This window comes from Perca flavescens, chromosome 11, assembly GCF_004354835.1.
Source record: "Perca flavescens isolate YP-PL-M2 chromosome 11, PFLA_1.0, whole genome shotgun sequence".
Taxonomy (NCBI): domain Eukaryota; kingdom Metazoa; phylum Chordata; class Actinopteri; order Perciformes; family Percidae; genus Perca; species Perca flavescens.
The window spans coordinates 9815471-9841320 of NC_041341.1; the positions used below are offsets into that span (position 1 = coordinate 9815471).

The 25850-nt window shown below is 42.7% G+C and overlaps 1 protein-coding gene across 3 annotated transcripts; it reads right to left on the bottom strand.

The window, feature by feature from the left end:
- Nucleotides 1-1094: 1094 nt before the first annotated feature.
- Nucleotides 1095-23935, bottom strand: ttll4 (tubulin tyrosine ligase-like family, member 4). Of its 3 annotated transcripts, XM_028591620.1 has the most exons (22): nt 23755-23935; nt 20024-21366; nt 19054-19552; nt 17039-17207; nt 16864-16940; nt 16642-16705; nt 13888-14006; nt 12619-12729; nt 12044-12120; nt 11711-11905; nt 10727-10809; nt 6917-7045; nt 6607-6729; nt 6354-6452; nt 5492-5626; nt 5242-5379; nt 4760-4853; nt 4197-4407; nt 3043-3110; nt 2824-2894; nt 2237-2257; nt 1755-1831 (listed from the first exon to the last, which is right to left on the bottom strand). In XM_028591620.1, the coding sequence occupies exons 2-21, from the start codon at nt 20660-20662 to the stop codon at nt 2251-2253; spliced, it is 3108 nt and encodes a 1035-aa protein (XP_028447421.1). In that variant the 5' UTR covers nt 20663-21366; nt 23755-23935; the 3' UTR covers nt 1755-1831; nt 2237-2250. The 3 variants fall into 3 exon arrangements, with proteins under 3 accessions (XP_028447420.1, XP_028447419.1, XP_028447421.1); XM_028591619.1 differs by lacking the exon at nt 2237-2257 and having other exon boundaries at nt 1095-1831; nt 23759-23934; XM_028591618.1 differs by lacking the exon at nt 2237-2257 and having other exon boundaries at nt 1095-1831; nt 23755-23934.
- Between the last annotated feature and the right edge of the window lie 1915 nt (nt 23936-25850).

The following is a 25850-nucleotide window of genomic DNA, read 5'->3' on the forward strand; positions in this document are numbered from 1 at the left end:
AATGTAAGTGCATCAAACACACAAACCAAAAATGCTAATGTTGCTTTGTGGTAGTCTTGAGGAAGCCCAGTGTGTCTTATTCCCAGTTTAAGTTTAGTACCAATGGCCAGATAGGGCCGACGCGTGTAGGCAGTTGGGATCCGATGGTCTTGTTCTTAGCAGACATAGTTGGTTGTTATAACAAAGTTTCTGTGTTTGCCGGGGATGGTGAGTTAATGTGCCGGCGAGAAGACAGTGTACAATCCAGTTTAAGTAACGAATCCGAGTTGTAATACCTATCTAGTCTATATCCACGACCTTCCACTTCCGGGATTGCTCTCGCTCTGACGGAAATTCCGCCGGATGTCACTCTTTTCGGATGTCCCGTTACCTTCCGCTTTTCTTTGTGTTGTCATTGTAGGGACTATGGTTAACTGCCTCCTCAGATCTCTGCAGGGTGAATCCATACAGCTAGCTAGACTATCTGTCTGAGTTTTCTGTTGCACGACTAAAACAGCCTTTGAGTGTTCACGTGTTCCACCAAAACAGGTTTAAAGAAATGCCAATAAACCAGAGCACATTTTTCTCCCATACCGGATTGCTGCGTGGACTAGCCAGACCCTCCTCCACAGCGCTGTGGAGGAAGGTCTGGCAATGAGAGACTAATACCTATCCGATGCCAAACGCTGCACGGTGGATTAACGATATGATCCTTTAAAAAAATTCTGAAATGTTATCACATCGACTGCCATTTGTTTCTCTGTCAGAACAATCACGCAGTCTTTGTTATAAAGCATCTACCAGCATGTAGCTAGCTCGTACATGATTGGCAGATGCCTTGCCGGACAACGCTGCACTGAGGCAGTTGTCTTTTGCTTGACTTTTGTTGTTGTTACGGTATGTTTCTCCGCTGTGTCAATGCAGTGGTCGTTTCATGCAGTACTAATATTGATTATTGAACGCCATTAATGAGCATGTTCACTCTGATGTAGTGCTGAAATAAATCAGACCGTCAAACCGGTCTGTCTCTGTTGTTGTCAAAGTTGCCTTTCATCCTGGCCATGTACTGTAACAATGTAAATTTGACAAATTAAGCAGACACGAAGCTCACTGGGTAGGATTATGTATCTCCAGCATGTTTTCGAGTTTCTGCAGGACAATTTTAATACTGCACAGAAATCAATGAAATTCACTGGCTGCTCGGAATACATTTGAACTAAAGTTGGCATATTACTATTAATAGTAAATGGGATAAAACATAAACAATGGTATGGCCGTTGAAGTGTTTTATTTTTCCTTGGTGTAATCGAGTAACGGAGGTTTACCTCGAGTCTAGAAAGTCGTTTTGATTGTAGCACTGAAATAGCAAACATTCAAAACGTTCCTCTATTTTCTGCACAAAATCCCATTAATATAAAATAGTTACTGTAGTACTTCTGATGGCCAACAACAATTCTGTTAAAGACCAAAATCCACTCCTTTCTACAATGTTGGTTAAGACTGGGCTCCAAGCTTACAGTTCTAAGTACATTTCTCACGCAGCGTTTCAGAGCTAGTAGAGATGACAGATCAACAGAAGGATGTTTGAGAAGAGCTGAGGCCTAAGTCCTAGACCCTGAGCGGTTTGTTCTAGGTTTCTGGAACCCCGTGTTGGCAAACTGAGTCTCAGAGCGAAGCAAACTGATGGGACAGCAGGCTCTGGGCGAGGCTGGGCTGAGGGCTTGCACAGGCACTGCTGGTCACACTGGATCCAGGACTTGGCGAAACAGGCAGGCTGGAGACCGAAGCAGTCTCCCCGTCTGAACCAGCATCATCATCGTGATGGGAGTGGTGCTGATGGGTGACCACCACTCTACGAGACAGGAGAGGGGAGCACAGGATAATCAAATTCATTTACTTAGGTCTTAGTTAGTGTGTAATTAATCCTAACCACTCTAAAGTAACTCTGATACTGTGTTTAGGCCTGTGGAAAAGTTTTAACACACCACCCTAGCAAGTATTTCAACAATAAACATAATGGAGGATGATCTTTATGACTTTTATAGTCCAACTAAATATGCAACTCTGTTTACCGAAAAACAAAGTTGAAAGTAATCCTTTAATCATGTTCTATGCATTTTGCCCTGTTATGCTAAATATAACACAATATTTTATTAAAGGTACCCTGCCATACAAACCGTTTTTACTTGTATTTATTGAAATATGTTAGGTCCATGTCTGTTTGTGTTATGTTGTGAATGTGAAAATGAACTGCTACCTCCTCTGTCAGCTCTAGCCACTGAAAAGAAATAAGCAGAGAAATCAGGCCAATTACAAAAGCTGGTCAGTCTGACATCATACTGCCTGAGCTCATTACTATTCATGAGCTCGCCCAGTTGGGCTGGGTAAAGGATTCTGACAGCCAAGCTCTAATTGGCCAACTGTTATCCAATCAGATTCAAACAGCTTAGCTTGTTGAATATTAATGAGAACTGGCAGAAATCGAGCTGAGTCTTCCTGTAGGCTTTCTATACCACGCTAGAATGGCTTGAAACAAGGTAACCAGGGCATTTTTTCCACAAAAACAATGTTACAGAGTCCATGGTAGAACTTCAGACATTACCACAAAGTAATGAAATACGTGTGGCAGGGCACCTTTAACCTAATTTTACACATACAGGGATGATACCAAGAAGAATTTCTGCAAACGAAGGATGTAACTAAATATTACATGTTAATTTAATATTTTGCACTGGATGAGCACTTAGATTGACCCAATATTTGTTCAATACTTTGCTCTCGGAATTTGTAAGGGAAAGGACAGCAGAATCTGTGCTTTTATTTTTATGTTCTGTGTGTGTGTACCTGGATCTGGATGGGCCGACGAGGTCATGTCTGTGGGATTCAAACCTTGAGATGTAGCTACACTTGGACCACTAGGGAGACACAAAGACACAACCACAGAGAAAGACAGATTGGTTTCTGGAATTTTCAAATCAAACCGCTGATTTTTCTAATTTATAAAATAGCTTACATTCATTATTCATTCAGACAAATTGATTTAATCTTGCCACAGTTCCTCACCATGTGAACAGGGTCATTGGTTCCTAGATGGACTCCTTTCTCGCAGAGAGTCGTCAGCAGACTGATTCCTGTACGTAACACACAAACACAGAATCCATTAAATCTGGATGAACTCCACCGGCAGTTTCAGTGTTTTCTCTGCCCTCTGTGCGGTAAACAGCTCGTGTCTCCTTCAACTATGACAGAGATCTAGTCCTCTGTTCGGATGGTGTGCAGCAGGACCAGGAGGTTTCTGAGGGAAGCTGCAAGTGTTAAAAAGGTCTAAAACATGTAAAAAAAATAAATAAATAAAAATAAAAAAAGCGGATGGTCTGTGGAAGACACTGAGATGTGGTTGAAAGCTAAAGCGGATTCTCTTCTTTGTCTCATTCACTGTTCTCTTAATTAAAAATAGAATGTAGCCTAAATAACACAAACCATTTCACTTAATCAAGAATGACACCGCTGGACATTTTCCACACCTGCTTTTCAAATATATTTGATCACACAAACTGCTGCTTCAGCTTCAGGGGTCTATCGTTTGACGAATAGATATACAGTATTGCATATATGAAACAACTGACAATCATATAACATTAACCCACAGACTTCACAGACCCTCGTCGGGAGAATTAACGACCGACTATCGATTAGTCATTCATATTTTTATATTAAAATTCATTATTTATTTAACTTTTTATAAATTAAAAATGCAATGAAAATACAAAAATACAGCGTGTTTTTCCTCGATGAGATCTTAATTACAAGAAGAACAACTTGTGGCAGTTATACTGGAGGTTATAGATATAGATATATGCGGTGCGTTTGCAGTGAACTAAGTAGTTTAAAAAAAAAATAAATCTAAATGGTCCCACGACACACTTCGTCTCAAGACTCACACTACGCAACGCAACCAGTATTAGTTTAATCAATGACAAATTAACGTCATTGACGAAATTCTTAATAATCAATTATCGATAGTCAATTAATCATGCCCATCCCTAACCCACACAAACAATTTCAGATGTGGTTCCAGTTCCTGCTTTAACTTTAGCGCAGCCTCAAAGTAAGAATACATTTCTGTCCCATAAGGGTCTGAAAAAATACATCAACGCCACTGAGAGCAGTATCATTGTAGTGAAAATGCAGTGCATTTAGGGAACACACACACATACCTTTTGTCCTGTTGTTCCAGTACTTCCGCTCCCACTGGTCCAGTAGGATGTTGAGGTATCTCGGACACTCGAAGAAGCGAAGGTAGCGGGAAGAGGACGGCGATGGGAAAATTCGCTCAAACTGTCCAAGACGTGTCAGTTCATCTTCACTCTCTGCCAGCACGCGGACGTCTTCTGGAGTCAAGACGTCCAACACTGTAGAGAGGAAGTCCTGACAGAGACAGAAGGAAAGAGAAAAGGGGTAAACTTGCTACTAGGCCTAAGATTTTTGTTGCCAACGACTACTTCTGTTAATGTTATGCACACGACCAATCAAGAACCGTAAACCTTAATAAAACCAGCGCTCATCATCACCCCCAGCATCTCCACCATCAGCGGTTACAGTGGTAGTGCATACATGTAGAGATTTAAAACCTTGGATATGGAGCTGCTTATCTTGCACCCAATTAAGTTATTATTTAAACCTAGATGAATATGCTTTTTCTCGATTAAATGCACTTATTTTAATATATTATTTACCTCTGATTTAGATTATATTGCCACGTTTATTATTATTTATTTACCTGGTCGGCGTAGCGTTGTGTGAGGTAAAAGGCCCGTTTAACCTTCTCATCAGCGGACAGGTCTGGCTTGGTCCTCTCCCTTCCGCCACACAGACTATAACACACACACACAGAGAGAGAGAGAGAGAGAGAGAGAGAGAGAGAGAGAGAGAGAGAGAGAGAGAGAGAGAGAGAGAGAGAGAGAGAGAGAGAGAGAGAGAGAGAGAGAGAGAGAGAGAGATTTTCAGAAGCTGTAGTCTGAGTTGGATTATATTGGAAGTTGTTTGATGAGTCTGATGGGTCTTGTTTCCTGTGCGGGACTCTCACACGTCTCAAAACCGAGTGACAAGTGTGATCGCCGGTTGCATGATTGGCCACCGCAGCGTGACTTGGGGATGCGTTTTCTCCAAAAGTTGAGTCTGTCTCAACTTTTCGCTGCGGCGGCAAACCCCGCCGCAGCCTAAATGCACTACCCCCATTCAAAACTAACACCTCCTCCGTACCTGCTGGTGGAGCTGGAGGTGCTACTGCAGGAGGCGACCACGTCATCTCTTTGGGGAATACGGAAGCCAGCCAGGTTCAGGAGGTCTGCGATCATCTGACCCTTAACTGAAACATCCAGTGCGGTGTTGGAATGGAGGCTGGACCAGAAACACAACAGTTACTACATGTAGTTTTAAAATCAGTGTTTGTGTATGTCTGTGTGCGTGTCTGTGTGTCTGTGTGTGTGTGTGTGTGTGTGTGTGTGTTTACCTTGGTGATATGTTGACCTCCAGGATCCAGGGTTTCAGCTTCTCATCCAGCATGATGTCAAAGCCGAACAGCTCATGGCAGCTGTAAGGCGTCCGGACGTGCATCTTCAGCAGACTGTTAACGTACGGTTCTGACCTGATGACCAACACACAGGAGATTTCATAACCATTATTATTTCATTATTTGAAAATGACTCCTCTAACAGAGTCTCTAGTCATTTACATAGATAGACATATAGCTAGATATTTACTGATTGCAAAAATGGGAACTTACAGTGTTACAGCAGCAAAATATCAGTCACACAGCACAGAATATACATACATACAATATACATTAAATAATAATAGGATAGAATACAAGAACAAATATTTAAAATATATACAAGTTGGGAATACAAAATGTACATCTGCTTAACTAGTAATGATAAAGATGTAGATAAACCTATTGAGCAAGTTGCACTTAGTGCAGATGTGATTTCCACTTTAGCCCTAGACACCCCACCTGTACCGTCTCCATTACACCCAGAACAAAAAAAGATTCCTCTGAGATTTGTTAGTCAGGGTTGTGTCAAAAACACAGACGCAAAGAACCCTGAGATGTGATAAAGCTAAACTTGCGTGCAAAACAAAATTCTATTTGCCCCCACTAGTAAGCACACTGACTGCATCATTTTATTTGGGCAAATTGTGAATCTCAGTTAAAGGGTAACTACTGTTTTTTCAACCTGGATTAATATTCGAGTGAAAGGAAAACTTAATGTATTAGCGAACTGGTTTTGAAGACTGCCTTTGGCATTACATCGCTTAAACTTTCATAAATAATAAAACAAAGAAAAAAACAAATATAAATGGTTAAAACTTACGCAATGACTGTTTTGATCACAATGTCTTTAATCTTCTCCCAGATCAGAGTGGTGTTGACTCCCCTAGAACCAAGATACTGCCACAAGGCCTTCAAAGCCCTGAAAAACACACACACACACACACACACACACACACACACACACACACACACACACACACTTGTTGGGAAACACATGCTCAGGCACCATACATATAATAGTAGCAAAGATGTGTCACAGGCTCTAGTTTCACTTTAGTTTCACTTTAACAAACCATTTGTGTCCCTGGCAGGCCTTGTCATCACTGTTGGACTGGTATTCAGAGTTCTTCTTGTTGACGCTGTAGTTGGTCAGATGCATGAACTTGTTACCCAGAGTTTTCATGGAAGACGAATACCTAAAGACGAGAAACACAAATCTGGAATTAAATCAATTATGGCCTCTATTATCAGCTTTTTGCAAGTCTCTGACACCGTCCTTCATAGTGTCACCAATCAGGCCCATTGATGTGTGCGTCATATTTGTATGAACAGAATACACAGAATTTGGCCGTGTCACCGTGTTGGATGTGATGAAAAACGTACTTGCAGCTGGCGAATCGAACCAGTCCGTCAGAGAAGATGTAAATTCTGAGCGGGTCGTAGGTGGTCACGTAGACGTAGATCCGCAGGTCAAACTTGTTTCCACTGATGAGGTAGGGCTTGTGTAGGTACCTGCAAAACACGACCAGGATAAAAACGTGTTATCCTAATGAATAATGCAGTGTCAAGTTCTCCTTTCAAGTGTACCTACCTTCACGTTTTCAACTTCTGGTTGATGATCTCTGTGCTACTAAGTTTTTACGCATTATTTAATAATAAGAAGAATTTATACTTTATTAATCCTGCAAGGGAAATTACAATGTTTTCCCTCTGTTGTTAAAATACACATTACACACAGGCCTGGAATACACACTCAGCAACTATACACGCACCAATGGAGAGATGTCAGAGTGAGGGGGCTGCAGCGGTCAATGGACAGGCGCCCCGAGCAGTTGGGGGTCCAGTGCCTTGCTCAAGAGCACCTTGGCAGAGCCCAGGAGGTGCACTGGAACCTCTCCAGCTACCAGTCCACCACCATACTTTGGAACTTGAACCAGCGACCCTCCGGTTGCCAACCCAACTCCTTTCAGACTGAGTTTCTGCCAACTAGGGCTGTTGGAACTAATTACGATTAAAGTTGAATATAATTTGAATAGTAAAAAAATCAATACTATTCAAATGCTGAAATTACTATTCAAATGTGATTTTTGTTATAAATAGGTTGGCTAAACGTTAGCTAATCTCCGTCTTCTCATGTCTGATGAACAATAAGTTACGGGAGTGAGAAACACAAGGCATTGTGAGGTCTTAACATCACAGAGCTAATGTTACGTTATTACGGCCGGAGTGACAGGCTGGAAATCGGAAGAAGGATGGGAAATAGTTTTAACATGACTTTAAAATCGACATCCACCGAGCCCAAATGCTTAGGTTATCAATAGTTAGCTTGTTCTGGTTTCCTTGCCTCTCCGTGAACCATCACCTTATCATGGTGGAGAGGTTTGTGTGTCTCTGTGAACCTGAGGGCTGTGTTGTCTGGAGCTTTGTGCTCCTGGTAGGGTCTCCCAAGGCAAAGTGGTCTCAGGTGAGGGGCCAGACAAAGAATGGTTCAAAAACCCCAATGAATAAGCTAGGCAGAGATGGAGTGACCCTGCCCGGAGGAAGCCCGGGGCCCCCGTCTGGAGCCAGGCCTGGGGACGTGGAACGTGGGTGAAGGAGCCGGAACTGGTGCGGGAGGTGGAGCGCTACCGGTTAGATCTGGTGGGGCTTACCTCTACGCACAGGTGGACACCGGTGGTCAGGGAAGCCGTCCGACTGAAGAAGGAGTCTTTCCGGGATAGGTTATCCCGGAGGACTCCGGAGGCAGTTGCAGGGTACCGGCGGGGCCCGAGGGCTGCAGCCTCTGCCGTGAAAGAGGCAAAGCAGCGGGTGTGGGAGAAGTTTGGAGAAGACATGGAGAAGGACTTTCGGTCGGCACCAAAGTGCTTCTGGAAAACTGTTCGCCACCTCAGGAGGGGGGAAGGGAACCATCCAAGCTGTGTACAGTAAGGATGGGACACTGTTGACCTCAACTGAGGAGGTAATAGAGCGGTGGAAGGAGCACTTTGAGGAACTCCTGAATCCGACTAATACGCCCTCTATGTTAGAGGCAGAGCTGGAGGATAATGGGGGATTGTCGTCGATTTCCCAGGCGGAGGTCACTGATGTAGTCAAACAACTACACAGTGGCAAAGCCCCGGGATTGATGAGATCCGTCCCAGAAATGCTCAAGGCTCTGGGTGTGGAGGGGCTGTCCTGGTTGACACGCCTCTTCAACATTGCGTGGAAGTCTGGGACGGTGCCAAAGGAGTGGCAGACTGGGGTGGTGGTTCCCCTTTTTAAAAAGGGGGACCAGAGGGTGTGTGCCAATTACAGGGGTATCACACTTCTCAGCCTCCCTGGTAAAGTCTACTCCAAGGTGCTGGAAAGGAGGGTTCGGCCGATAGTCGAACCTCGGGTTGAGGAGGAACAATGCGGATTCCGTCCTGGTCGTGGAACAATGGACCAGCTTTTCACTCTCGCAAAGATCCTGGAGGGAGCCTGGGAGTATGCCCAACCGGTCTACATGTGTTTTGTGGATTTGGAGAAGGCGTATGACCAGGTCCCCCGGAAGATACTGTGGGAGGTGCTGCGGGAGTATGGGGTGAGGGGGTCTCTACTCAGGGCCATCCAATCTCTGTATGACCAAAGTGAGAGCTGTGTCCGGGTTCTCGGTAGTAAGTCGGACTCGTTTCAGGTGAGGATTGGCCTCCGCCAGGGCTGCGCTTTGTCACCAATCCTGTTTGTAATATTTATGGACAGGATATCGAGGCGTAGTCGGGGTGGGGAGGGGTTGCAGTTTGGTGGGCTGGGGATCTCATCGCTGCTCTTTGCAGATGATGTGGTCCTGATGGCATCATCGGCCTGTGACCTTCAGCACTCACTGGATCGGTTCGCAACCGAGTGTGAAGCGGTTGGGATGAGGATCAGCACCTCTAAATCTGAGGCCATGGTTCTCAGCAGGAAACCGATGGAATGCCTTCTCCAGGTCGGGAATGAGTCCTTACCCCAAGTGAAGGAGTTCAAGTACCTTGGGGTTTTGTTCGCGAGTGAGGGACAATGGAGCGGGAGATTGGTCGGAGAATCGGCGCAGCGGGTGCGGTATTGCATTCAATCTATCGCACCGTTGTGACGAAAAAAGAGCTTAGCCAGAAGGTAAAGCTCTCGATCTACCGGTTAGTTTTCGTTCATACCCTCACCTATGGTCATGAAGGCTGGGTGATGACCGAAAGAACGAGATCCAGGGTACAAGCGGCCGAAATGGGTTTCCTCAGGAGGGTGGCTGGCATCTCCCTTAGAGATAGGGTGAGAAGCTCAGTCATCCGTGAGGAGCTCGGAGTAGAGCCGCTGCTCCTTCGCGTGGAAAGGAGCCAGTTGAGGTTGTTCGGGCATCTGGTAAGGATGCCCCCTGGGTGCCTCCCTAGGGAGGTGTTCCAGGCACGTCCAGCTGGGAGGAGGCCTCGGGGAAGACCCAGGACTAGGTGGTGGGATTATATCTCCAACCTGGCCTGGGAACGCCTCGGGATCCCCCAGTCGGAGCTGGTTAATGTTGCTCGGGAAAGGGAAGTTTGGGGTCCCCTGCTGGAGCTGCTCCCCCCGCGACCCGACACCGGATAAGCGGACGAAGATGGATGGATGGATGGATGGTTTTCTTACTGCGCCGCGAGTTATAGGAGCTTAAGCTCAGCTGGGAGCGTCATGGAGACAGCTAAAGTTAATGTTAGCTGCACTACAGCTGTCAGAGGTAGCTTTGACTTCATATATTACCTTCTAATAGCTGTATTCTTGGTAACGTGACAATCTGCAAGAAACAGGTTGCTTATAAATCACTAAAATAGTAGTGACAGCACCGTTTGGCTTAACTAGTTATCAATGCCGTTAGCATCGTGGCTAACACTATTGTTACTTAGTTTATGACAAATCGTTTCGGCTGTGCTTTCTAACATGATGTCATTGTGCTAACCGAGCAACGTTAGCCTTTACACTTGTTGGATAATGTTTCATTACAGAGTTCTCTGCTGATATGTTTTTGTCGCTGTGTGCTCGTGGTGGAAAATGTAAACGGAGAACGGCTTGCCAGAAATGCAATGCGCCATGACGTAGGTCCCCTTCAAGGCCAGGCTTATGTTGGAAGTCCCTCTAGTGGACAGAAAGTGTAACAACAACCACATGCTTATAGTGGCACTGACAGCTCTACTACCAACCCCATTTAGCAGTCTATTCTGGGCTACTTACTTCTGGACCAGTAGCGGTCTCTTGCGAGGCATCTGGCTCCATTTGTGGATGACCTGGATACCTATTCCTCTGGCTGACGCAGGCTATTACAGATGAGAAGGGTTAGACAGAATGTAATAAAAAAAAGGAACAAAAAATAACAGAAACACACACACATTTACCTAAACATCATACTGTATTTTTCCTTAAGCACCGTAATCTAAATGACTCATTTTGGAACATTAATTAATTCCCAAACAACTAACGCGTTTCACCTTTTACAGAAATCAGCCAATTATCAACATTAAAGTTTAGGGTTGCCGCAGTGTCCCAGGCGGCAGGTTTGTGCGACAAAGAATGACGTCATCCCGCACAATTGTAACCAGGCACGTGCTGCGCTTTCCATTTACACACGGACGGCTGGGAAAACTGGCAGACTAGGTGCGCCTGTACAAATATGTGTATGATTCGTCATGTACAGACCACAGAGTGTCAAATGGTCTTAAATCAGTGGTAAGAGAGAGCTGCAACACTAGGAAAGAAGAGGCACACGAGATGGCGTTGTCCAAGCTGAAAAAGGGCCTCATGGGAAGAGTGTTCGTAACATCGAGAGGCGGAGAGTACACAAATGCAATGTTCGGCGGTACGTCGGTGTTTACTACTGTTGTCAGGCAGCTAACTTTCCTTTACTTCCACTTTTTACTTCTTCTTGCTTACTCACAGATTATTTTGTTTGTACATGCCCTGGCGTTTTGGAGAATACTGCAACGAGCAATGCATGAAGCATAAAACGTCTTTGTGAATGCTTATAGCTCACGCGCCATCTACGGAGGCTTGCGCCACCGTGTCTTGCGTGAATATAAAGAAAGCATTAGACAAAACAACTTATTATCCAGCAACTGAAACACAAATTCAATGTCATTTTACGCGGTTTGCTTGCAGCCACAAAATCCAAAACACAAGTTTAGTAAACTAACAAAATGATGATCTACTAGCAGAACATACAGGTTTGATGATCCATTTCTGCCGGGAGCCACTGTCCTCCCAGGCCTTGCGTAGCAGCTTGATGTCCTGAGGAAGGACGAAGGTGCGGGGGAAAAAGCTGAACTCTTGTTTGCCAAAGCGAACCTGCATCTTGGACAAGTTCCTCCACAGCCGGTCCTTTCTGCCAATCTGAAATGTTCCCGGGAAGTGGTTCAACTAGGACAAAAAGAACACCAACACAGCCAAGTTAAGGGTAATCCTGGACAGAAGATGTAAAAAGTAATGTAACAGTTTCCCTACAAATAAGGCTTTCTGTGAGCAGAATCTGGGATGAGAATATGTACAGTTTCTCACCTTCTGGTGCTCTTCGAGGGCTTTGAAGGCAGGAGACTTCATGTGGTGTCCCCAGCAGCCCAACCAGTCGTGGCTTTCTACATTTACAACAGCGCGAAACACAGATTTTGGTCATCCAGGCCAATTATCACAGTTATGTGCTTTAACAACAACCAAAGCTTTTGGGGTCGTTTAAATATTTTCCCTCCATTTGTTGTCTGCGTGCCTGTTGCGCTTACACTGGAATCATCTTTTAGGTACAAGTGTCTACTAAACATTACCCGCCAAAAACTTTTTTGTTGCCCAAAATCATTTGTATACATTTTGACCAAGAAATATGTGACCACATCAATTTAAAGTGACTTCATGCACAGACTCAGTTAGTGTGTGAGACACGGAGTTGTACACATTGGATTTACAATTAATCTCAACAAACAGGGACAGACTTGAAAACAAGCACAAAATCAGTTTCACAGAATGATCTGTACTATATGCTACCTATATATACACACACACAACCGCTTCTGAGTTATGTGTTGCAATTGAATATGTATTTTAGCAGCAACGGTCACTGTCACACACACGTGATGACTTACTTTTGGTGACTTTGAAGTGTGATCTGCCGATTGTGTGTTTGACAATATTTGGAGTGACGGTGCTTATCTTCCATTTTAACAGTCGCCTTTGTTCGGCTGGCAGCAGTTCCACTGTAACACAAAAGTTGTATATATTTTATAACCTTATTTAATACCTTAGTAATACACATCATGCCAACACAGACCACTGTCATGATGTAAATAAATAATCAATATGTTGGTATAAGATAAACATTTTGAGTAAAATAATTAAGTTAAATAAACAGGCAATCACATTCAAACTGGCTTAAAGGTCCAATATGTAATATATTTACTGTAATATAATAAAATTACCCCAATGTGTCATTAGATCTTAAGGAAAGATGCTGAGTTGAAATACCATCTTTTCTGACTACAACGCTAATGCCAGTATTTTCTCCTTTTGAAATTGTGTGTTCCGAGACAGCTTAGAGCCCAAAAGGACGCTGAGTTGGCTAATTTCCCCCTGAACAGGTTAGCATTAGCTTCAGGCTAATTTATCACAGCTACAAGGGACGGCCTTTTTATGTCATTTCAACATTCGTGGACTCACATTGAATTATATAGCTAGAATACCCAAGTTGGTTACTCGCAAAAACAAATTGAGACACAGCCAGTAAAGTGATCCTGACTGGTCCTGGCTAACGCCGCCATGCTAACCATGCTAACGTTACAAGAGGACCAGGCAAGCGGGACACGGCTGTTAACAACGTGTAGCGTTAGCCTGTTCAGCGTCTGTAGCCGACAAAGGGGAGTTATTTTAAAAGCCATGAGAGGGGAGCTATAAAATCGGGAAGCGAAGACTATGAGTTTGTGTTTAGCGATTGTTGCCGTAATTCTAAGCCAATAAAGTGTTTTCAGTCAGGTGGAGAAAACGACAAGGTAGAGTTATTCTTAGCGGTTCCTACCGTAATTCTAAGACGAGGAAGTGTGTCTGTCCATTGGGTACAGAGCACGGGCTTCTATGACAATATAGCCAGCATCTAACGTTAGCTACGCCGCTGTGCTGTGAAGTAATGTCTGGCTATGTGAGACAAGTGTCCAGCAACATTGTTGTGGACAAAGAAGTTAATCACAATCACTGAAATTTCGTTACATTATTTTACAACAACCAAAGCTTTTGGGGTCGTTTAAATATTTTCTCTCCGTTTGTTGTCTGCTTGGGCTTGCCATTTTCTAACATGACGTCCTGAAAACTCTCCTACTTCTATAGCTACTTCATGATCACACAACAGACGTGCGTGTCCTGACCTTTCTCATTGGCGGTGCTGAAGTAGAGGGTTGGGGGGATAAGGGGGAACAAACTGGGAACCAAAGCTGGTTTCTCCTCTCGATCATCTTCCGCCCCCAATGCCATTGGCTCCTCAACACTGAAAAAAAGAAAGAGAGAGAAAGAAAGAGTGAAGGCAAACAGATTTAATGAGTGGTTTAGTGGACATCCAAATACTGCTTCTCTCTTAGCTATACCAACATCATAGCAGTATGATACTTTGCTATTCATAACGAAGGGAAAAAGTACATGTAATGGTCAGTTTGGGAACTATGATCTTGATTATGTTAAAATTATGTGTTTTACATCACTGACCAAATCAACTGTGTTGTACTCAGAACATTTTTTGCCGTCCTATCTTATTCCCAACCTTATTCCGGGACCCCTTTTCTATCTTTGAATAAAGGGACGACCCCTGACTAGTGACATATTTTATGGATACTTCATATTATATTCAATGCATAACAATGATAGTACAGAATAACTGATAAACTCTACAACAACTAAAGCAAATACTAACACATTTTTAGCAGATTATTTCATAGAAAATATGAGGGATAGGGGTTCTTGTTAGTAACTTTTAATTCTCTGTATTATGCTTATTTTTTTTTTATTTTCTTTTGTACAATACATACTTGATAGGCTTAACTTTTGACGAATGTAGTGATTTCTTATCCCTGATGAAAATTATATATATATATATATATATATATATATATATATATATATATATATATATATATATATATGCTTGTCTACATATATTAAAAAACATTAAGAAAAAAAAAATATGTATATTTTTTTTAAAGTTGTCCTACAACCCTTAAAATCAAGAAGGCCTTGCGACTGCCCGTGAAGCTTTGGCAACCCCTAGTATGGGTCAGAAACCCTAGGTTGGGAACCAGTATCATAGAGGAGCTTCCATTTCAACAAATATATCAAACCACATTTGAAAGAGAGAAATCTTACACCTGTGTAGATAATGAAGCACAGACTCTACACACAGACATTCCTATTATACGTTTACTTTCTATACGTTGCATGTAAACTCTATCTACAATGACTGTTTGCATTTTCTGTTGAAGTCTGCCCGGCCCCTGGCCTTTCGGCACCACAGCTCTGCTTACCTTTTGACTATTAAACGAGCAAATTGCTCACAACTAAATTAAAAAGTAATGCAGCTTGAGTCATGTTCACAGACTTCTCACTTACGGAAGTTGGCATCCAGTCACCACTCTAGTTTGTAACACAAGTCGAGTGTGGACAGGATGGATGCCTGTTTGCACTATGCGCTAGGAACGTGGTGCTTGTGTTCATTTGCAGTTAGAGACCCCACACGGAGTGCATTTCGAACTGAGCGTTAAGACAAATGAAGGAGTCCTTTTAGAAGACTTTCTGATATACCTAAAATTAATGTTCCCACAAATTGTAATACTACTATTCACAGAGACTAGGCAATGTAGCCAGTGGAGACCCAATTAAGGTATAATTAACCTCAACAAAGTAACATTGTAGCAAGATGAGAGCCAGTTGTATCCGTGCAATGTAGTTCTAAAAAAAAAAAAAAAAACCGGCAGTTGCAAGAAAGTCCAACATTTCAACATAACACCATTGTTCACATCGGATAACCACAAAATAATGAGAATTTATAAACGAGAAGAAAAAAAAACACTTACATGACAGTCATATAGGAAGGAAGGAAAGATGGATAAACCGATGGATGAAGGAACAGGTGATGATTTTTTCCTCATGCAGATCTTTTCTCTAAAATAAAGCCCTTCCACCACCGACAGGTATACACTGACATTACAGCTAGACTAGGCTAACTTAACACTATACTAGACATACAGGAGCTATAGCTTTCAGGAAAGGGTAGGGAGGTGATTGGGTGTATGTAAATGAACACATACAAATCAGCTGGTTGCGGGGAAAGGAGGGGACAATAGCGGTCCCTATCCAGGCTGTTTTAACAGAGAATCAGCCCCGAGTCTTTGGTGGGGAGTTCCATTGTTGAATAGGCCAACATAGTGGAGAACAATATGATGCACAATGCAGCAGACCTTTCCACCACGCTCTGCTGCTTTCAGCCTCTTTTAACAATTGCAGTGAGAGTAAATGAAAGAGAGAGAGAGAAAGAGTCCACAGGATCTGATGGATATACATTTTATGCCAGTAAAGAGACCAATTAGAAACCGGGGCTTGGCTGTTGGGCGGTCCAAGGAAAAGACAGACATTTTGAAGTTGAGAAAAAAAAAAAAAAATCTTGACACCAAAAGCATTAAATGGACAAAATATTTGGGCAGTTGACTACAGTGTACAGGAAGAAAATAAACACTGTTTTTTCTTTAGTTATTGACTAATTTAATTTCATCTTCCCAGCAGTTATTTATACGGCCATAGTGAAGCCACGGGGGGATGAGGGGGGGTAGGCGATTTGTATGATTTGAATGGCTGCCAACAGTGATTATGCTTCACTAGGTGCACAAGAGGAAAAAACGGGAGTAAGCATACAACAACAGAGAGTGTGGCGGAAAGACTCTAACGCTTAACCATCTAACAGCGAGTGTGGATTTACACATTTGTAGAAAACGGAAGGCTATCGGCTCCGTGACAAAGAACATCGACGTCATTGTGAGAGGTCGTCCACAGAATTTGCATCAGTCACTGTTTATGTTCTTGTGGTTACCTCGATTGTCAACCTAAATAACCGTTTGGGGTTACAGAGTGCGCCTTACCAAGAAAGGAGAGCGATGGATGTGTTCGATGAGGTGCCAGTGATGGAGGAGCAGTCTGAATCATCTGAAGACAACAGCCAATTTAAATCAATAAGACAATTAAATCAGCGGTTTAGGACATAAACAGAGCAAACTGCCTGCTGACTAAAGGCATCTTAAGTACTCAGAGGGGTGGGTGTGTGTGTGTGTGTGTGTGTGTGTGTGTGTGTGTTAAAATCTTACCGTCATCACTACAGGCATTTTCCAACTCATCAGGCAGCTCCTCCTCAGCTCCATCCACCTGCATAACACAATCCTGGCTGGAAACATTAATATGAGGCAAAGTATTCAGATTAGAAGGGGGGGGCAGGACACAGAACAGCATCTATTGGTTGAGAAGCAATTAGCTGGTGCTCACCCAGACAGGAAAGTCTCTCCAACCAGACCGTTGTCTGTCGGCGAGGGTGAGGAAGGGAACGAAGATGAAGAGGACACGGAGGCAGGCTGTCCCTGCCTGGTCAGGTGGATGGCGGAGATCTGAGTGGTCACCGAGCCCACCAAGGCTCCTGCAGGACTGGAGGCCACAGCTACAAGGGAAAGATCACTCTTTGAGTCAGCAAATTTGTAATGGCCCATTTAGGTGTTCATGCTTGCTGCTTTGGAACAGATTATTAAACCTGTCGGACTCCTCAAGGCACGCCCCATGTCAGGTAGGGTACCGTTTGGAATTTTACGATTCCGATGCCGAACTGGTACTTTTAAAATGATTCCGATTCCTAAACCGATTCTTGAAAATCTGAAAAATGACATCAAAGAAAGGCTTTTACGTCCGTTTTGGTGAGCCCAGAGGGAAAATATGGCATTTTAAAAGTAGCCTACATTTACGGTAGCTAGCTAACGGTAGACTCCAGAGAAAGTGTGATATTTTTTACGTCGGTTTTCAGAGCGACAGAGGGAAAATATTTCAGTCGACACATTAATTGGAACCGTAATGACGAACCGAAATTTGCGTTCTAATCCGGTCCGATTCCTACTGGTTGCGTAGGAACCGGTTCCATAGTGGAACCAGGTTTCGGTACCCAACCCTAGGCCCATGTTGTCTTTGCGCCTAGTTGACTTCATGATGTTTCATGGGATTTCACGGGAAAACAAATGAACCACAAGGTAACACTTTATAATAACCATCACTAATAAATGGTAAATTGATAGTTATTTAAACTTTATTTCATTTTTTTTATTTCATTTTACTGTTAATAAACAATAAAATAAATTATTAAACAAAATAAATAAAATTAAACAATGTTTACCAATTATTGGTAATGTTATAGCCTAATTTATGCCATGTTATCAATAGATTAGTGTAATATAAAATAATAAGTATACATACAAAATACATTTAGATAGTTAATACTTTGTCCATGGTTAACAACTGTTTTGTAAAACATCTATAAACATTATTTGGATGGCTATTATAAAGTTGAAACTAATGCTTATAATAATACATAAATTATTAATAAATGGTTTATAAAGCATCAAGTAACATTGGCCCCATTAAATCTTTTTTGGCAATCTATAAAAGAGGTGATTATTTGTACACTGATAGTAACTATCCTAATAATGTTTATAGATGCTTTACAAAACAATTATTAACCATTAACAAGGTTTTATATTCATCAGATGCAACTTTATAATAGCCATCCAAATAGTGTTTATTGACTGTTTATGAACAATTTCTTAATCATTAATAAATACTTATTATATATAAAACAGTTATGTGAGCAAAAACAAGCTGTTAAAGGTCACATATTATGCTTTTCTGTCATATATACAAAAGTTAAAATGTTGGATTGTCATGTTAAACGTGGACAAAACAAATAATGAGGTAAACGTATTTTAGACAAATCATGTGAGCTAAAACGTTCAGATTTCAGAACACTCTGGTTTCGACAGTTTTTTCTAATCTTGGCTAAGTCTCACGCAACTCTAAGCCAATCTACTATGATTTGTCATCTGCTCCATGTAGGCAGGACTGGAGTGTTATTTTTATGCCACTGCAGTGTTAACATTGTCCCATGTAACTACGTGGCTAACGGCAGTAAACAATGTCATGTGGTCTGCCGATGTTGTTAAATTCTCCCCAATTCCGGGTCGCATTACTGCTGAAACATGTCCGATTGGGTACTGTTTGGTTCAGAAGCCTTTATCAGCTTTTTTTTTTTTTTACATTAAAGCATGTAAACATGTTCTAGTACCCAACCCTATTGCTTCGGCCTCTGATCATGTCACTATTACTAGAACTCCTTGTAGTTGTGAATATTTCCGTAAAACTTGTCTTCAATATGTTTGAGGTTCTTCAATAACCAGTCAGTCTACCATTCTCTTGTCCTGGGTTTTGTACAGTACGTTTCACAGTAAACCAATAATTCTGATTACCTGTGAAGGCATCCAGCAGTGTAGGCTGCTTCTCCTGAGTGGCACTGACATTGGCAGTGAGCACAGTTGGCATGGGGCCATTGGGAAAGGGACTGGCTGCTGGAGGACTGATTCTCCTGCGTGCGGACAAGGTGCTTCCCAGTGGACATTGACTTTCTGGGGCCTGGTTTGGGTCTAGCAAAGCTGTTGTTTGGGGCTTGCAGTTTGCGGATGCTGCCACCACTGCTGGAGGAGGACCACCTCTTACTACCAACTGATTGTCTAAAGCAGTTATTGTTGTGCAACCGTTTTGTGTCGGACTGCATTCTGTTGTTCTAGCAGAATGGCTCCTCCTTGGAGTAGTTGTTGTTGTTGTTGTTGTTGTTGTTCCTCTTCTTGTGCTTCTTATTTCTACTTTTGTGCTGTCGGCATCCTTTCCCAGTGCTGCCCCCTGATGTTCACAGAGAGTAAGGCATAAAGGAGGCACTGATGGCAAGGAGGAACAGTCTGCAGCTTCAGGCTAAAAAGACAAAACAAGAAAAGGGTGAGATATGCAAGAGGCAGTATTTGGACCTATTGAAAAATCAACATGTCAGTGGTCCCTGGTGGCGTGCTCTATTGTGCAGCCACTAATTACTTGGTGGCCAAGATGCAGATGTCCAATATAGTTCTAAATGGACAGCAGGAGCTCCAAAAATCAACCTTAAATGCAAACAACCTGTCTTTTTCAACATTCTTATGGTCACTTTAAGACCAACACTGTATGGACTTAATATTAAGAGTTGTATATACAACATCTTTTATTTTTTTATATTTGGGGACATTTCTTAACTAAAACCTTTCCTGATGTGGCTTCCACATTGGGAAACCATCAAAACTGATGATCCTTCGTGGCCACAAGCCGAAACACGTTGGTCTAACAGTATAGTTATTTATTACTTCTAGTAATAAGTGTTGCTGAAGTTTTACCTCTTGAAACGTCAATACTCACCATCAGCTTGTCAGTTTGCTGCAGAGTGGGCTGTCGTTTGATGAACAGGTCTTGATGACAAACTAACGAAAGCGGCTCCAATCCATGCGGTGCATCACCCGTTGCAGCCTGACGTCTGATCGTTGCTAAACCGTTCCCAGTTTGCGATGGTTGGAGCGACACACATTTCTGCACGTTAGCCGTCAGCGGAACATTAAACCCAATCGGGCATTCCTTCTTGGGGATGGAGGAAGGGGCAGCGGTCTCTGTGAGGCTGCTACCAGCCTGCTTCAGTCCTGTTGACAGTACCTGGTTTGGGGTTTGAATCCCATTAAGTTGTCGTGGCAGGTTTGGAGACCCATCTGGCACAGCGGCAAGTTGGCTCATGGGCTCTTTGTTTTTTCCGTCCCCATTCTCCCCGACAGAAACCACTGTCGTCTGCCTCAAGGGGGACGCAGATGAGGCTTGAAGAAGGGAGGAGAAGGGTTTGGCTGGATCCTTTCTCCTGGATAGCTGTAGTGAAGTATGACTAAAAGGCACTTTAGCGGCCACCACTGTCTTGGCATGTGTATTGACAGAGGTTGTAGTGGTGGGACTATCGGCACTGGAGCAAGCCCGAAGCTTGGCCCCACCCCAGGGGGAAGACTGGTTGGTGGGCATGGCACCGCTCAACGAATGTGTGGTTTTTTCTGAAGAGCCACGTTCAGCGGCAGAGGTCTTGGGTGGAGATTGATGGGCAGGATAGGAATAACAGTCGAGACAAGACCTAAGCCTGAGGTGGAGGAAAGGATCTCTTCCCTAAAAAGACCCCCTGTTCCTCCTGGCAGCTCCCCACTTAATGAGTGTATATTTTTCTGTAGGAATGACTTTTGAGATGTCAGCTCCAGTGGAATGGAGTAAACGTTCTGTTGGTCAGTGTAGATGGACAGCAAGTTCTTGAAAAATCCTGACCAACAGTAAACATAACTGCCCCCACAGATGCAGTGACAGCAGGACAACGTTAGGTCTTGGTAGCAATGCTGGGTTAAGGGTTAAGCCTTCACGTGAGGCTCAGACAGGCAGGCACGTGAGGTTTTTTTCTTCTGAGGCAAAGTGGTTCCCACTCTAACTAACAGTCACGCTCAGAGTTTGATATAAGACCGAGGACAAGTCGATAAGTCTCCAGGACATCGCTGATGGCGACTGAGCTAGAAGCAGTTTCCCCTCCGTCTTCTGAACAACTCTGGGGGTGAAAAGTGAACTTTAGACTGCATGCTTCGCCTCACACCAACGTGCCAGGTCGTAGAGGAGAAGGTGGTGTCCTTGGAGTTCTCATATCTTCTTCAGTTGATTCACAGGAGGCAATAAACCAACAACTTTCACCACTGAAAATACACAAGAAGAGAAGCAGAGTCAGTCTGACAGAATCTGAGAAAGTATCAGAAGACCATGTAGTCCCTCTTATATGAAAAGAAAGTCACACAAAACCCTTTTAGTACAGAAACCAACAATGAAAGTTATTTTTTTATTTTTACATTTTATTTTAGGCCACAGCAGACTGAGCTCATAAAGTGGCGTATGTATGACACGCCAATTCGTATGCCATTTTGGCACGTATCAAGACGCATAATCGCTTTTTAGAGTGTTTATCAACGCAGTTTGGCTGCCATTGCCCTACATTATGTGTGAATTTTCACCGTAGCGAGTAGTATGAAGGGGCTAAAGTCCACAGATGGAGGTTGGTTGGGGTGGTGGATGGGGAAGACACAGGACTTTCACCCAGGAGAGCCGGAATCGCATCCCGCGTGTGGCATTTTTCAACTGTTTTTTTGTTTTTGTTTATTATTGTTTTTTAAGCCTTCGCCAATGTTTCTTTCCTAAACCCAACCATTTAATGTTGTCCTAAGCTTGTTTTTGTCGTTTTCTTCATGTTTTTTTGTGTTACTAAAGCCTTTCCCAGTGTTCTTTTCCTAAACCCAACCTTTTTCTTTTTTTTTTACACGCATGTGACATTCTCGCAATAATACGTCACGTTCTCGCGATAGTACGTCACGTTCTCGCGATAGTACGTCACGTTCTCGCGATAGTACGTCACGTTCTCGCGATACTACGTCACGTTCTCACAATAACACGCAACATGGCGACGCCATGTGATGTGTATGTTTACATCTGCTGTATACGTGGATAGCTCAAAATGCGTACATATAACATGCCATTACTTTTAGGAAAATTGCGTGTATGTTTACGCAAAGTCATGATGCCATGTTGGCCTCAGAACTGGAGTGATGTGACCCACTTTCTTGGTCTTTGTGAGGATTTGAGCAGCAGTGTTCTGAATCAGCTGCAAGCTCTCTAATTGCTTTTTTGAAGATAAATGTTTTTCCAAATCCTTTGAGATATAAGTCCTTTAACCCTTGATATATTCTTAAGGTGATAGTAGGCTGACTTTGTAATCGTCTTAATGTAGCTTATGAATGAAAAGCAAGATGTCTAAATCAAGAAATCCTACGAAAACATCACAATATATTTGCGAATGTTGCCAGCCATTTTTCTTTAACTACGTACTTTGAAGTAGGGCTGCACAATAGATCGTTTTTTTTAAACACCATCGCAGTGTTAACTGGGGCACACATATCGCGAAAGGCTGCGGCATATTGCGAAAGACACTGAAATTTTTCATCAGTAAAAAAACTGCACTTTAAAATCTAACTCACTTTTTTTTTTTTTTTTTTTTTTTTTAATGGTGCCTTTACATATTCCATTCAACGTCGAATGTATTCAATAGCAGAATGTTGGAAATTATTTCATTTGTTTTAAATTCAAAAAGCAATTTCTTGTATTTCAGCAGAATAGTGAAAGCAGCAGAAATGCAGAACTGAGTAGGCTACACTTTATCTGTTTATTTATCGTAAGTCATATCGTTATCGCACATTTTCCTCATATCGAGCAGCCCTATTTCGAATTAAGTCTCTTTTCAGCAGGCGTCGTGCGGTGTGCTGAAACCAGCCAACACTGCTGCCAATGATGATGGATTTCAACCACTCCCCTCTGGCAGGTGGCCCCTCCATCAGCACCAAAACCCTCCCGACACAAGAGCAGGTTCTTCCGGACTGCAGTGGGCCTCATCAGCCAAAGCCCGGGACCCCCAGTGACAGTCTCTGACTGACCTGTCTACGTGACAGACTCCTAGACAGTATACAAACTACAACTTCTATTGTACATATTTGTTATAGTGGTCTTTTTTGTTTTACGTATTTTTATTTCAACATTTATATTCTATAATTGTGATATTGACTGTTGTAGTACTTTGCTCTATTGTTTATTCCCTTTATATATGTTTATTGTATGCACCAAACACACCCAGCTAGGCAAATTCCATGTAAGTGAACGTTTACTTTTGCAATATATCGGATTCTGAAAGGAGAGTTAACGTTAGATTCACGTGTGTGCTTCCACGCCGCTTCACGCTCTAGCTTAACGTTAGCTAACTAAGTTAACGAACAAGTCTTCTGTCATCCTCAAAAAATAACAACGTTACCTCGGGCCAGACTTCCTTTAACACCGACGTATTCTCAAAAACAGTGCACTCATCCGTACGGTTTAAAAGAGCGGACTTTTTTCTGTTTACCGCTACGCCGTCCAGACAGCGTTAGTTAGCTTAGCAACAAGCACACAACACAACACCAACTGTCATATGGGTGTTTTAAAAGACCCCCCCGGTGTCAAGAATAACACATAGCCTTCCAATGAGTTTATAAACAATATATTCATACCTACTTGGTCCCCTGTAATGTTCCTAACATGTTGTCCCGTTGGTCTGGCGAGGGACTACTCATTATTAGAGGCTCTTACATATCAGTTCGCTCGCTGAAAAGTCATGGCCGAAGATCGTCTATTGGGACAAGAGGCCAGGCAGGAGCCCAGACGTTGCGCCTCACTTCCGGGTTAGCTTTTGAATCAGAGCTCCCTCATATGGTTGACAGCACATTCTTAATGTAAAAACATTTGATATTGATATTTGATTTTTTTTTTTTTTTTATGAAATAGATACACAATGACATCAGAAACAAAGATCAGAAAAAAAATAATTTCTTACACGTTTTTCTGTTTTACATTTTGGTCTGTTTACTTTACTTAGCCCATATAGTTGGGTCATCTGTAGCAGTTCCGTGACCGTGGAGAGGAAAAGTTTGTTTCTCACTGGATTTGTCATCTATGAAGGTTAAAAAAAGAAATTAGCCGGGGTGCCCCTCTCAAAAATGTGGGGACATTTTTTGGGAGCCCTATATCCAAAATGGCTGCCGTCAGCCTAGCTGGAAATTAACTTTTTAATGGTTTTGCCCACAGTACTGCATAATACATGGTTTCTGAGTCTATTTGGGTCAAGAAATTCATAAATGATAAAGATTTATTGATTTGACCTATTTTTGACCTTCAAATTCAAGATAGTCACTGATTTTTGGCTATTTAAATGTAATTTTTTCAAAATCGTCAAAGAGCCTTAATATTAGGCTCAAATGAAAGCTCTGCTCATACTTAGTGCAGTTATGGACAGCAAAATTAAAACATACACATATGTCATCAGATGTCTGGGTTGGAACCAATGAAAGAGAGGAGATTATTAGGGCCCGAGCGCCAACAGCAGCGAAGGCCCTATTGAAACTGAAGGAATTATTATTATTTTCTGCAAATTTATCGCCTTTTTGAGGGGCTTAACAAAAACTCACCAAAATTGGCGGACTCATTAAGTCTGGTGAAAATGTACGTATTTTAAGGGTTTCAGGGAATAGGTGCGCAAAAATGGCTCACTAGCGCCCCCTACAAAGTTAAACAAAATGGAGCCCCTGCAGTGTGTTTAACGTAGACTCACGAAACTTGGTACACATATGTAACATGTCAGGATGTACAAAAAGCTTCATTGGAGCCATACCCTAAACCCAACAGGAAGTCGAAGAAAAACAACTATATTAAGCTCAAATGGGCCGTTTAACAAAAATTGATGGCCATTTGCAAATTTGGTAAGACGTGTCGGACTTTAGGAGCTCCACACAGTCTGACGAGAAAGTGGCAGCCTGCTGGGCTCCATACCCAGGGCAACGTCAGCCTTTGTGGATTACTACACTACCGACTATTACAGTTATGAACGTGAGGGGTCTTGTAAGGAGGAGCAGCTAGCTAGCTATATGTCCCATTCAATACAATGGGAAAAGGTCACGGCTAGCTAGCTACACTTTCTGCATAACTATAGTATATTTACAGTTTGAATTTCGTCACGACACTTATATTACAGGTTCCCCAAGGTCTTATAAAGCTAACAGTTGTGTCCGATTTCAATTTAAGGCATTTTTGTGAACGTCAGGGGTCTTATTATGAGGAGCAGCTAGCTAGCTAGCTAGCTATAGTACAGGCTAAAAGTTTGGACACACCTTCTCATTCAAGTGCGTCGCACAAAGACACGGCGGTTGGAACCAAAGATCTCATATTTGGACTCATCAGACCAAAGCACAGATTTCCACTGGTCTAATGTCCATTCCTTGTGTTTCTTGGCCCAAACAAATCTCTTCTGCTTGTTGCCTCTCCTTAGCAGTGGTTTCCTAGCAGCTACTTGACCATGAAGGCCTGATTCGCGCAGTCTCCTCTTAACAGTTGTTCCTTTCCTGGGGCGGTCCTCGTGAGCCAGTTTCGTTGTAACGCTTGATAGTTTTTGCGACTGCACTTGGGGACACATTTAAGGTTTTTGCAATTTTCCGGATTGACTGACCGTCATTTGTTAAAGTAATGATGGCCACTCGTTTCTCTTTACTTAGCTGATTGGTTCATTGCCATAATATGAATTCTAACAGTTGTCCAATAGGGCTGTCGGCTGTGT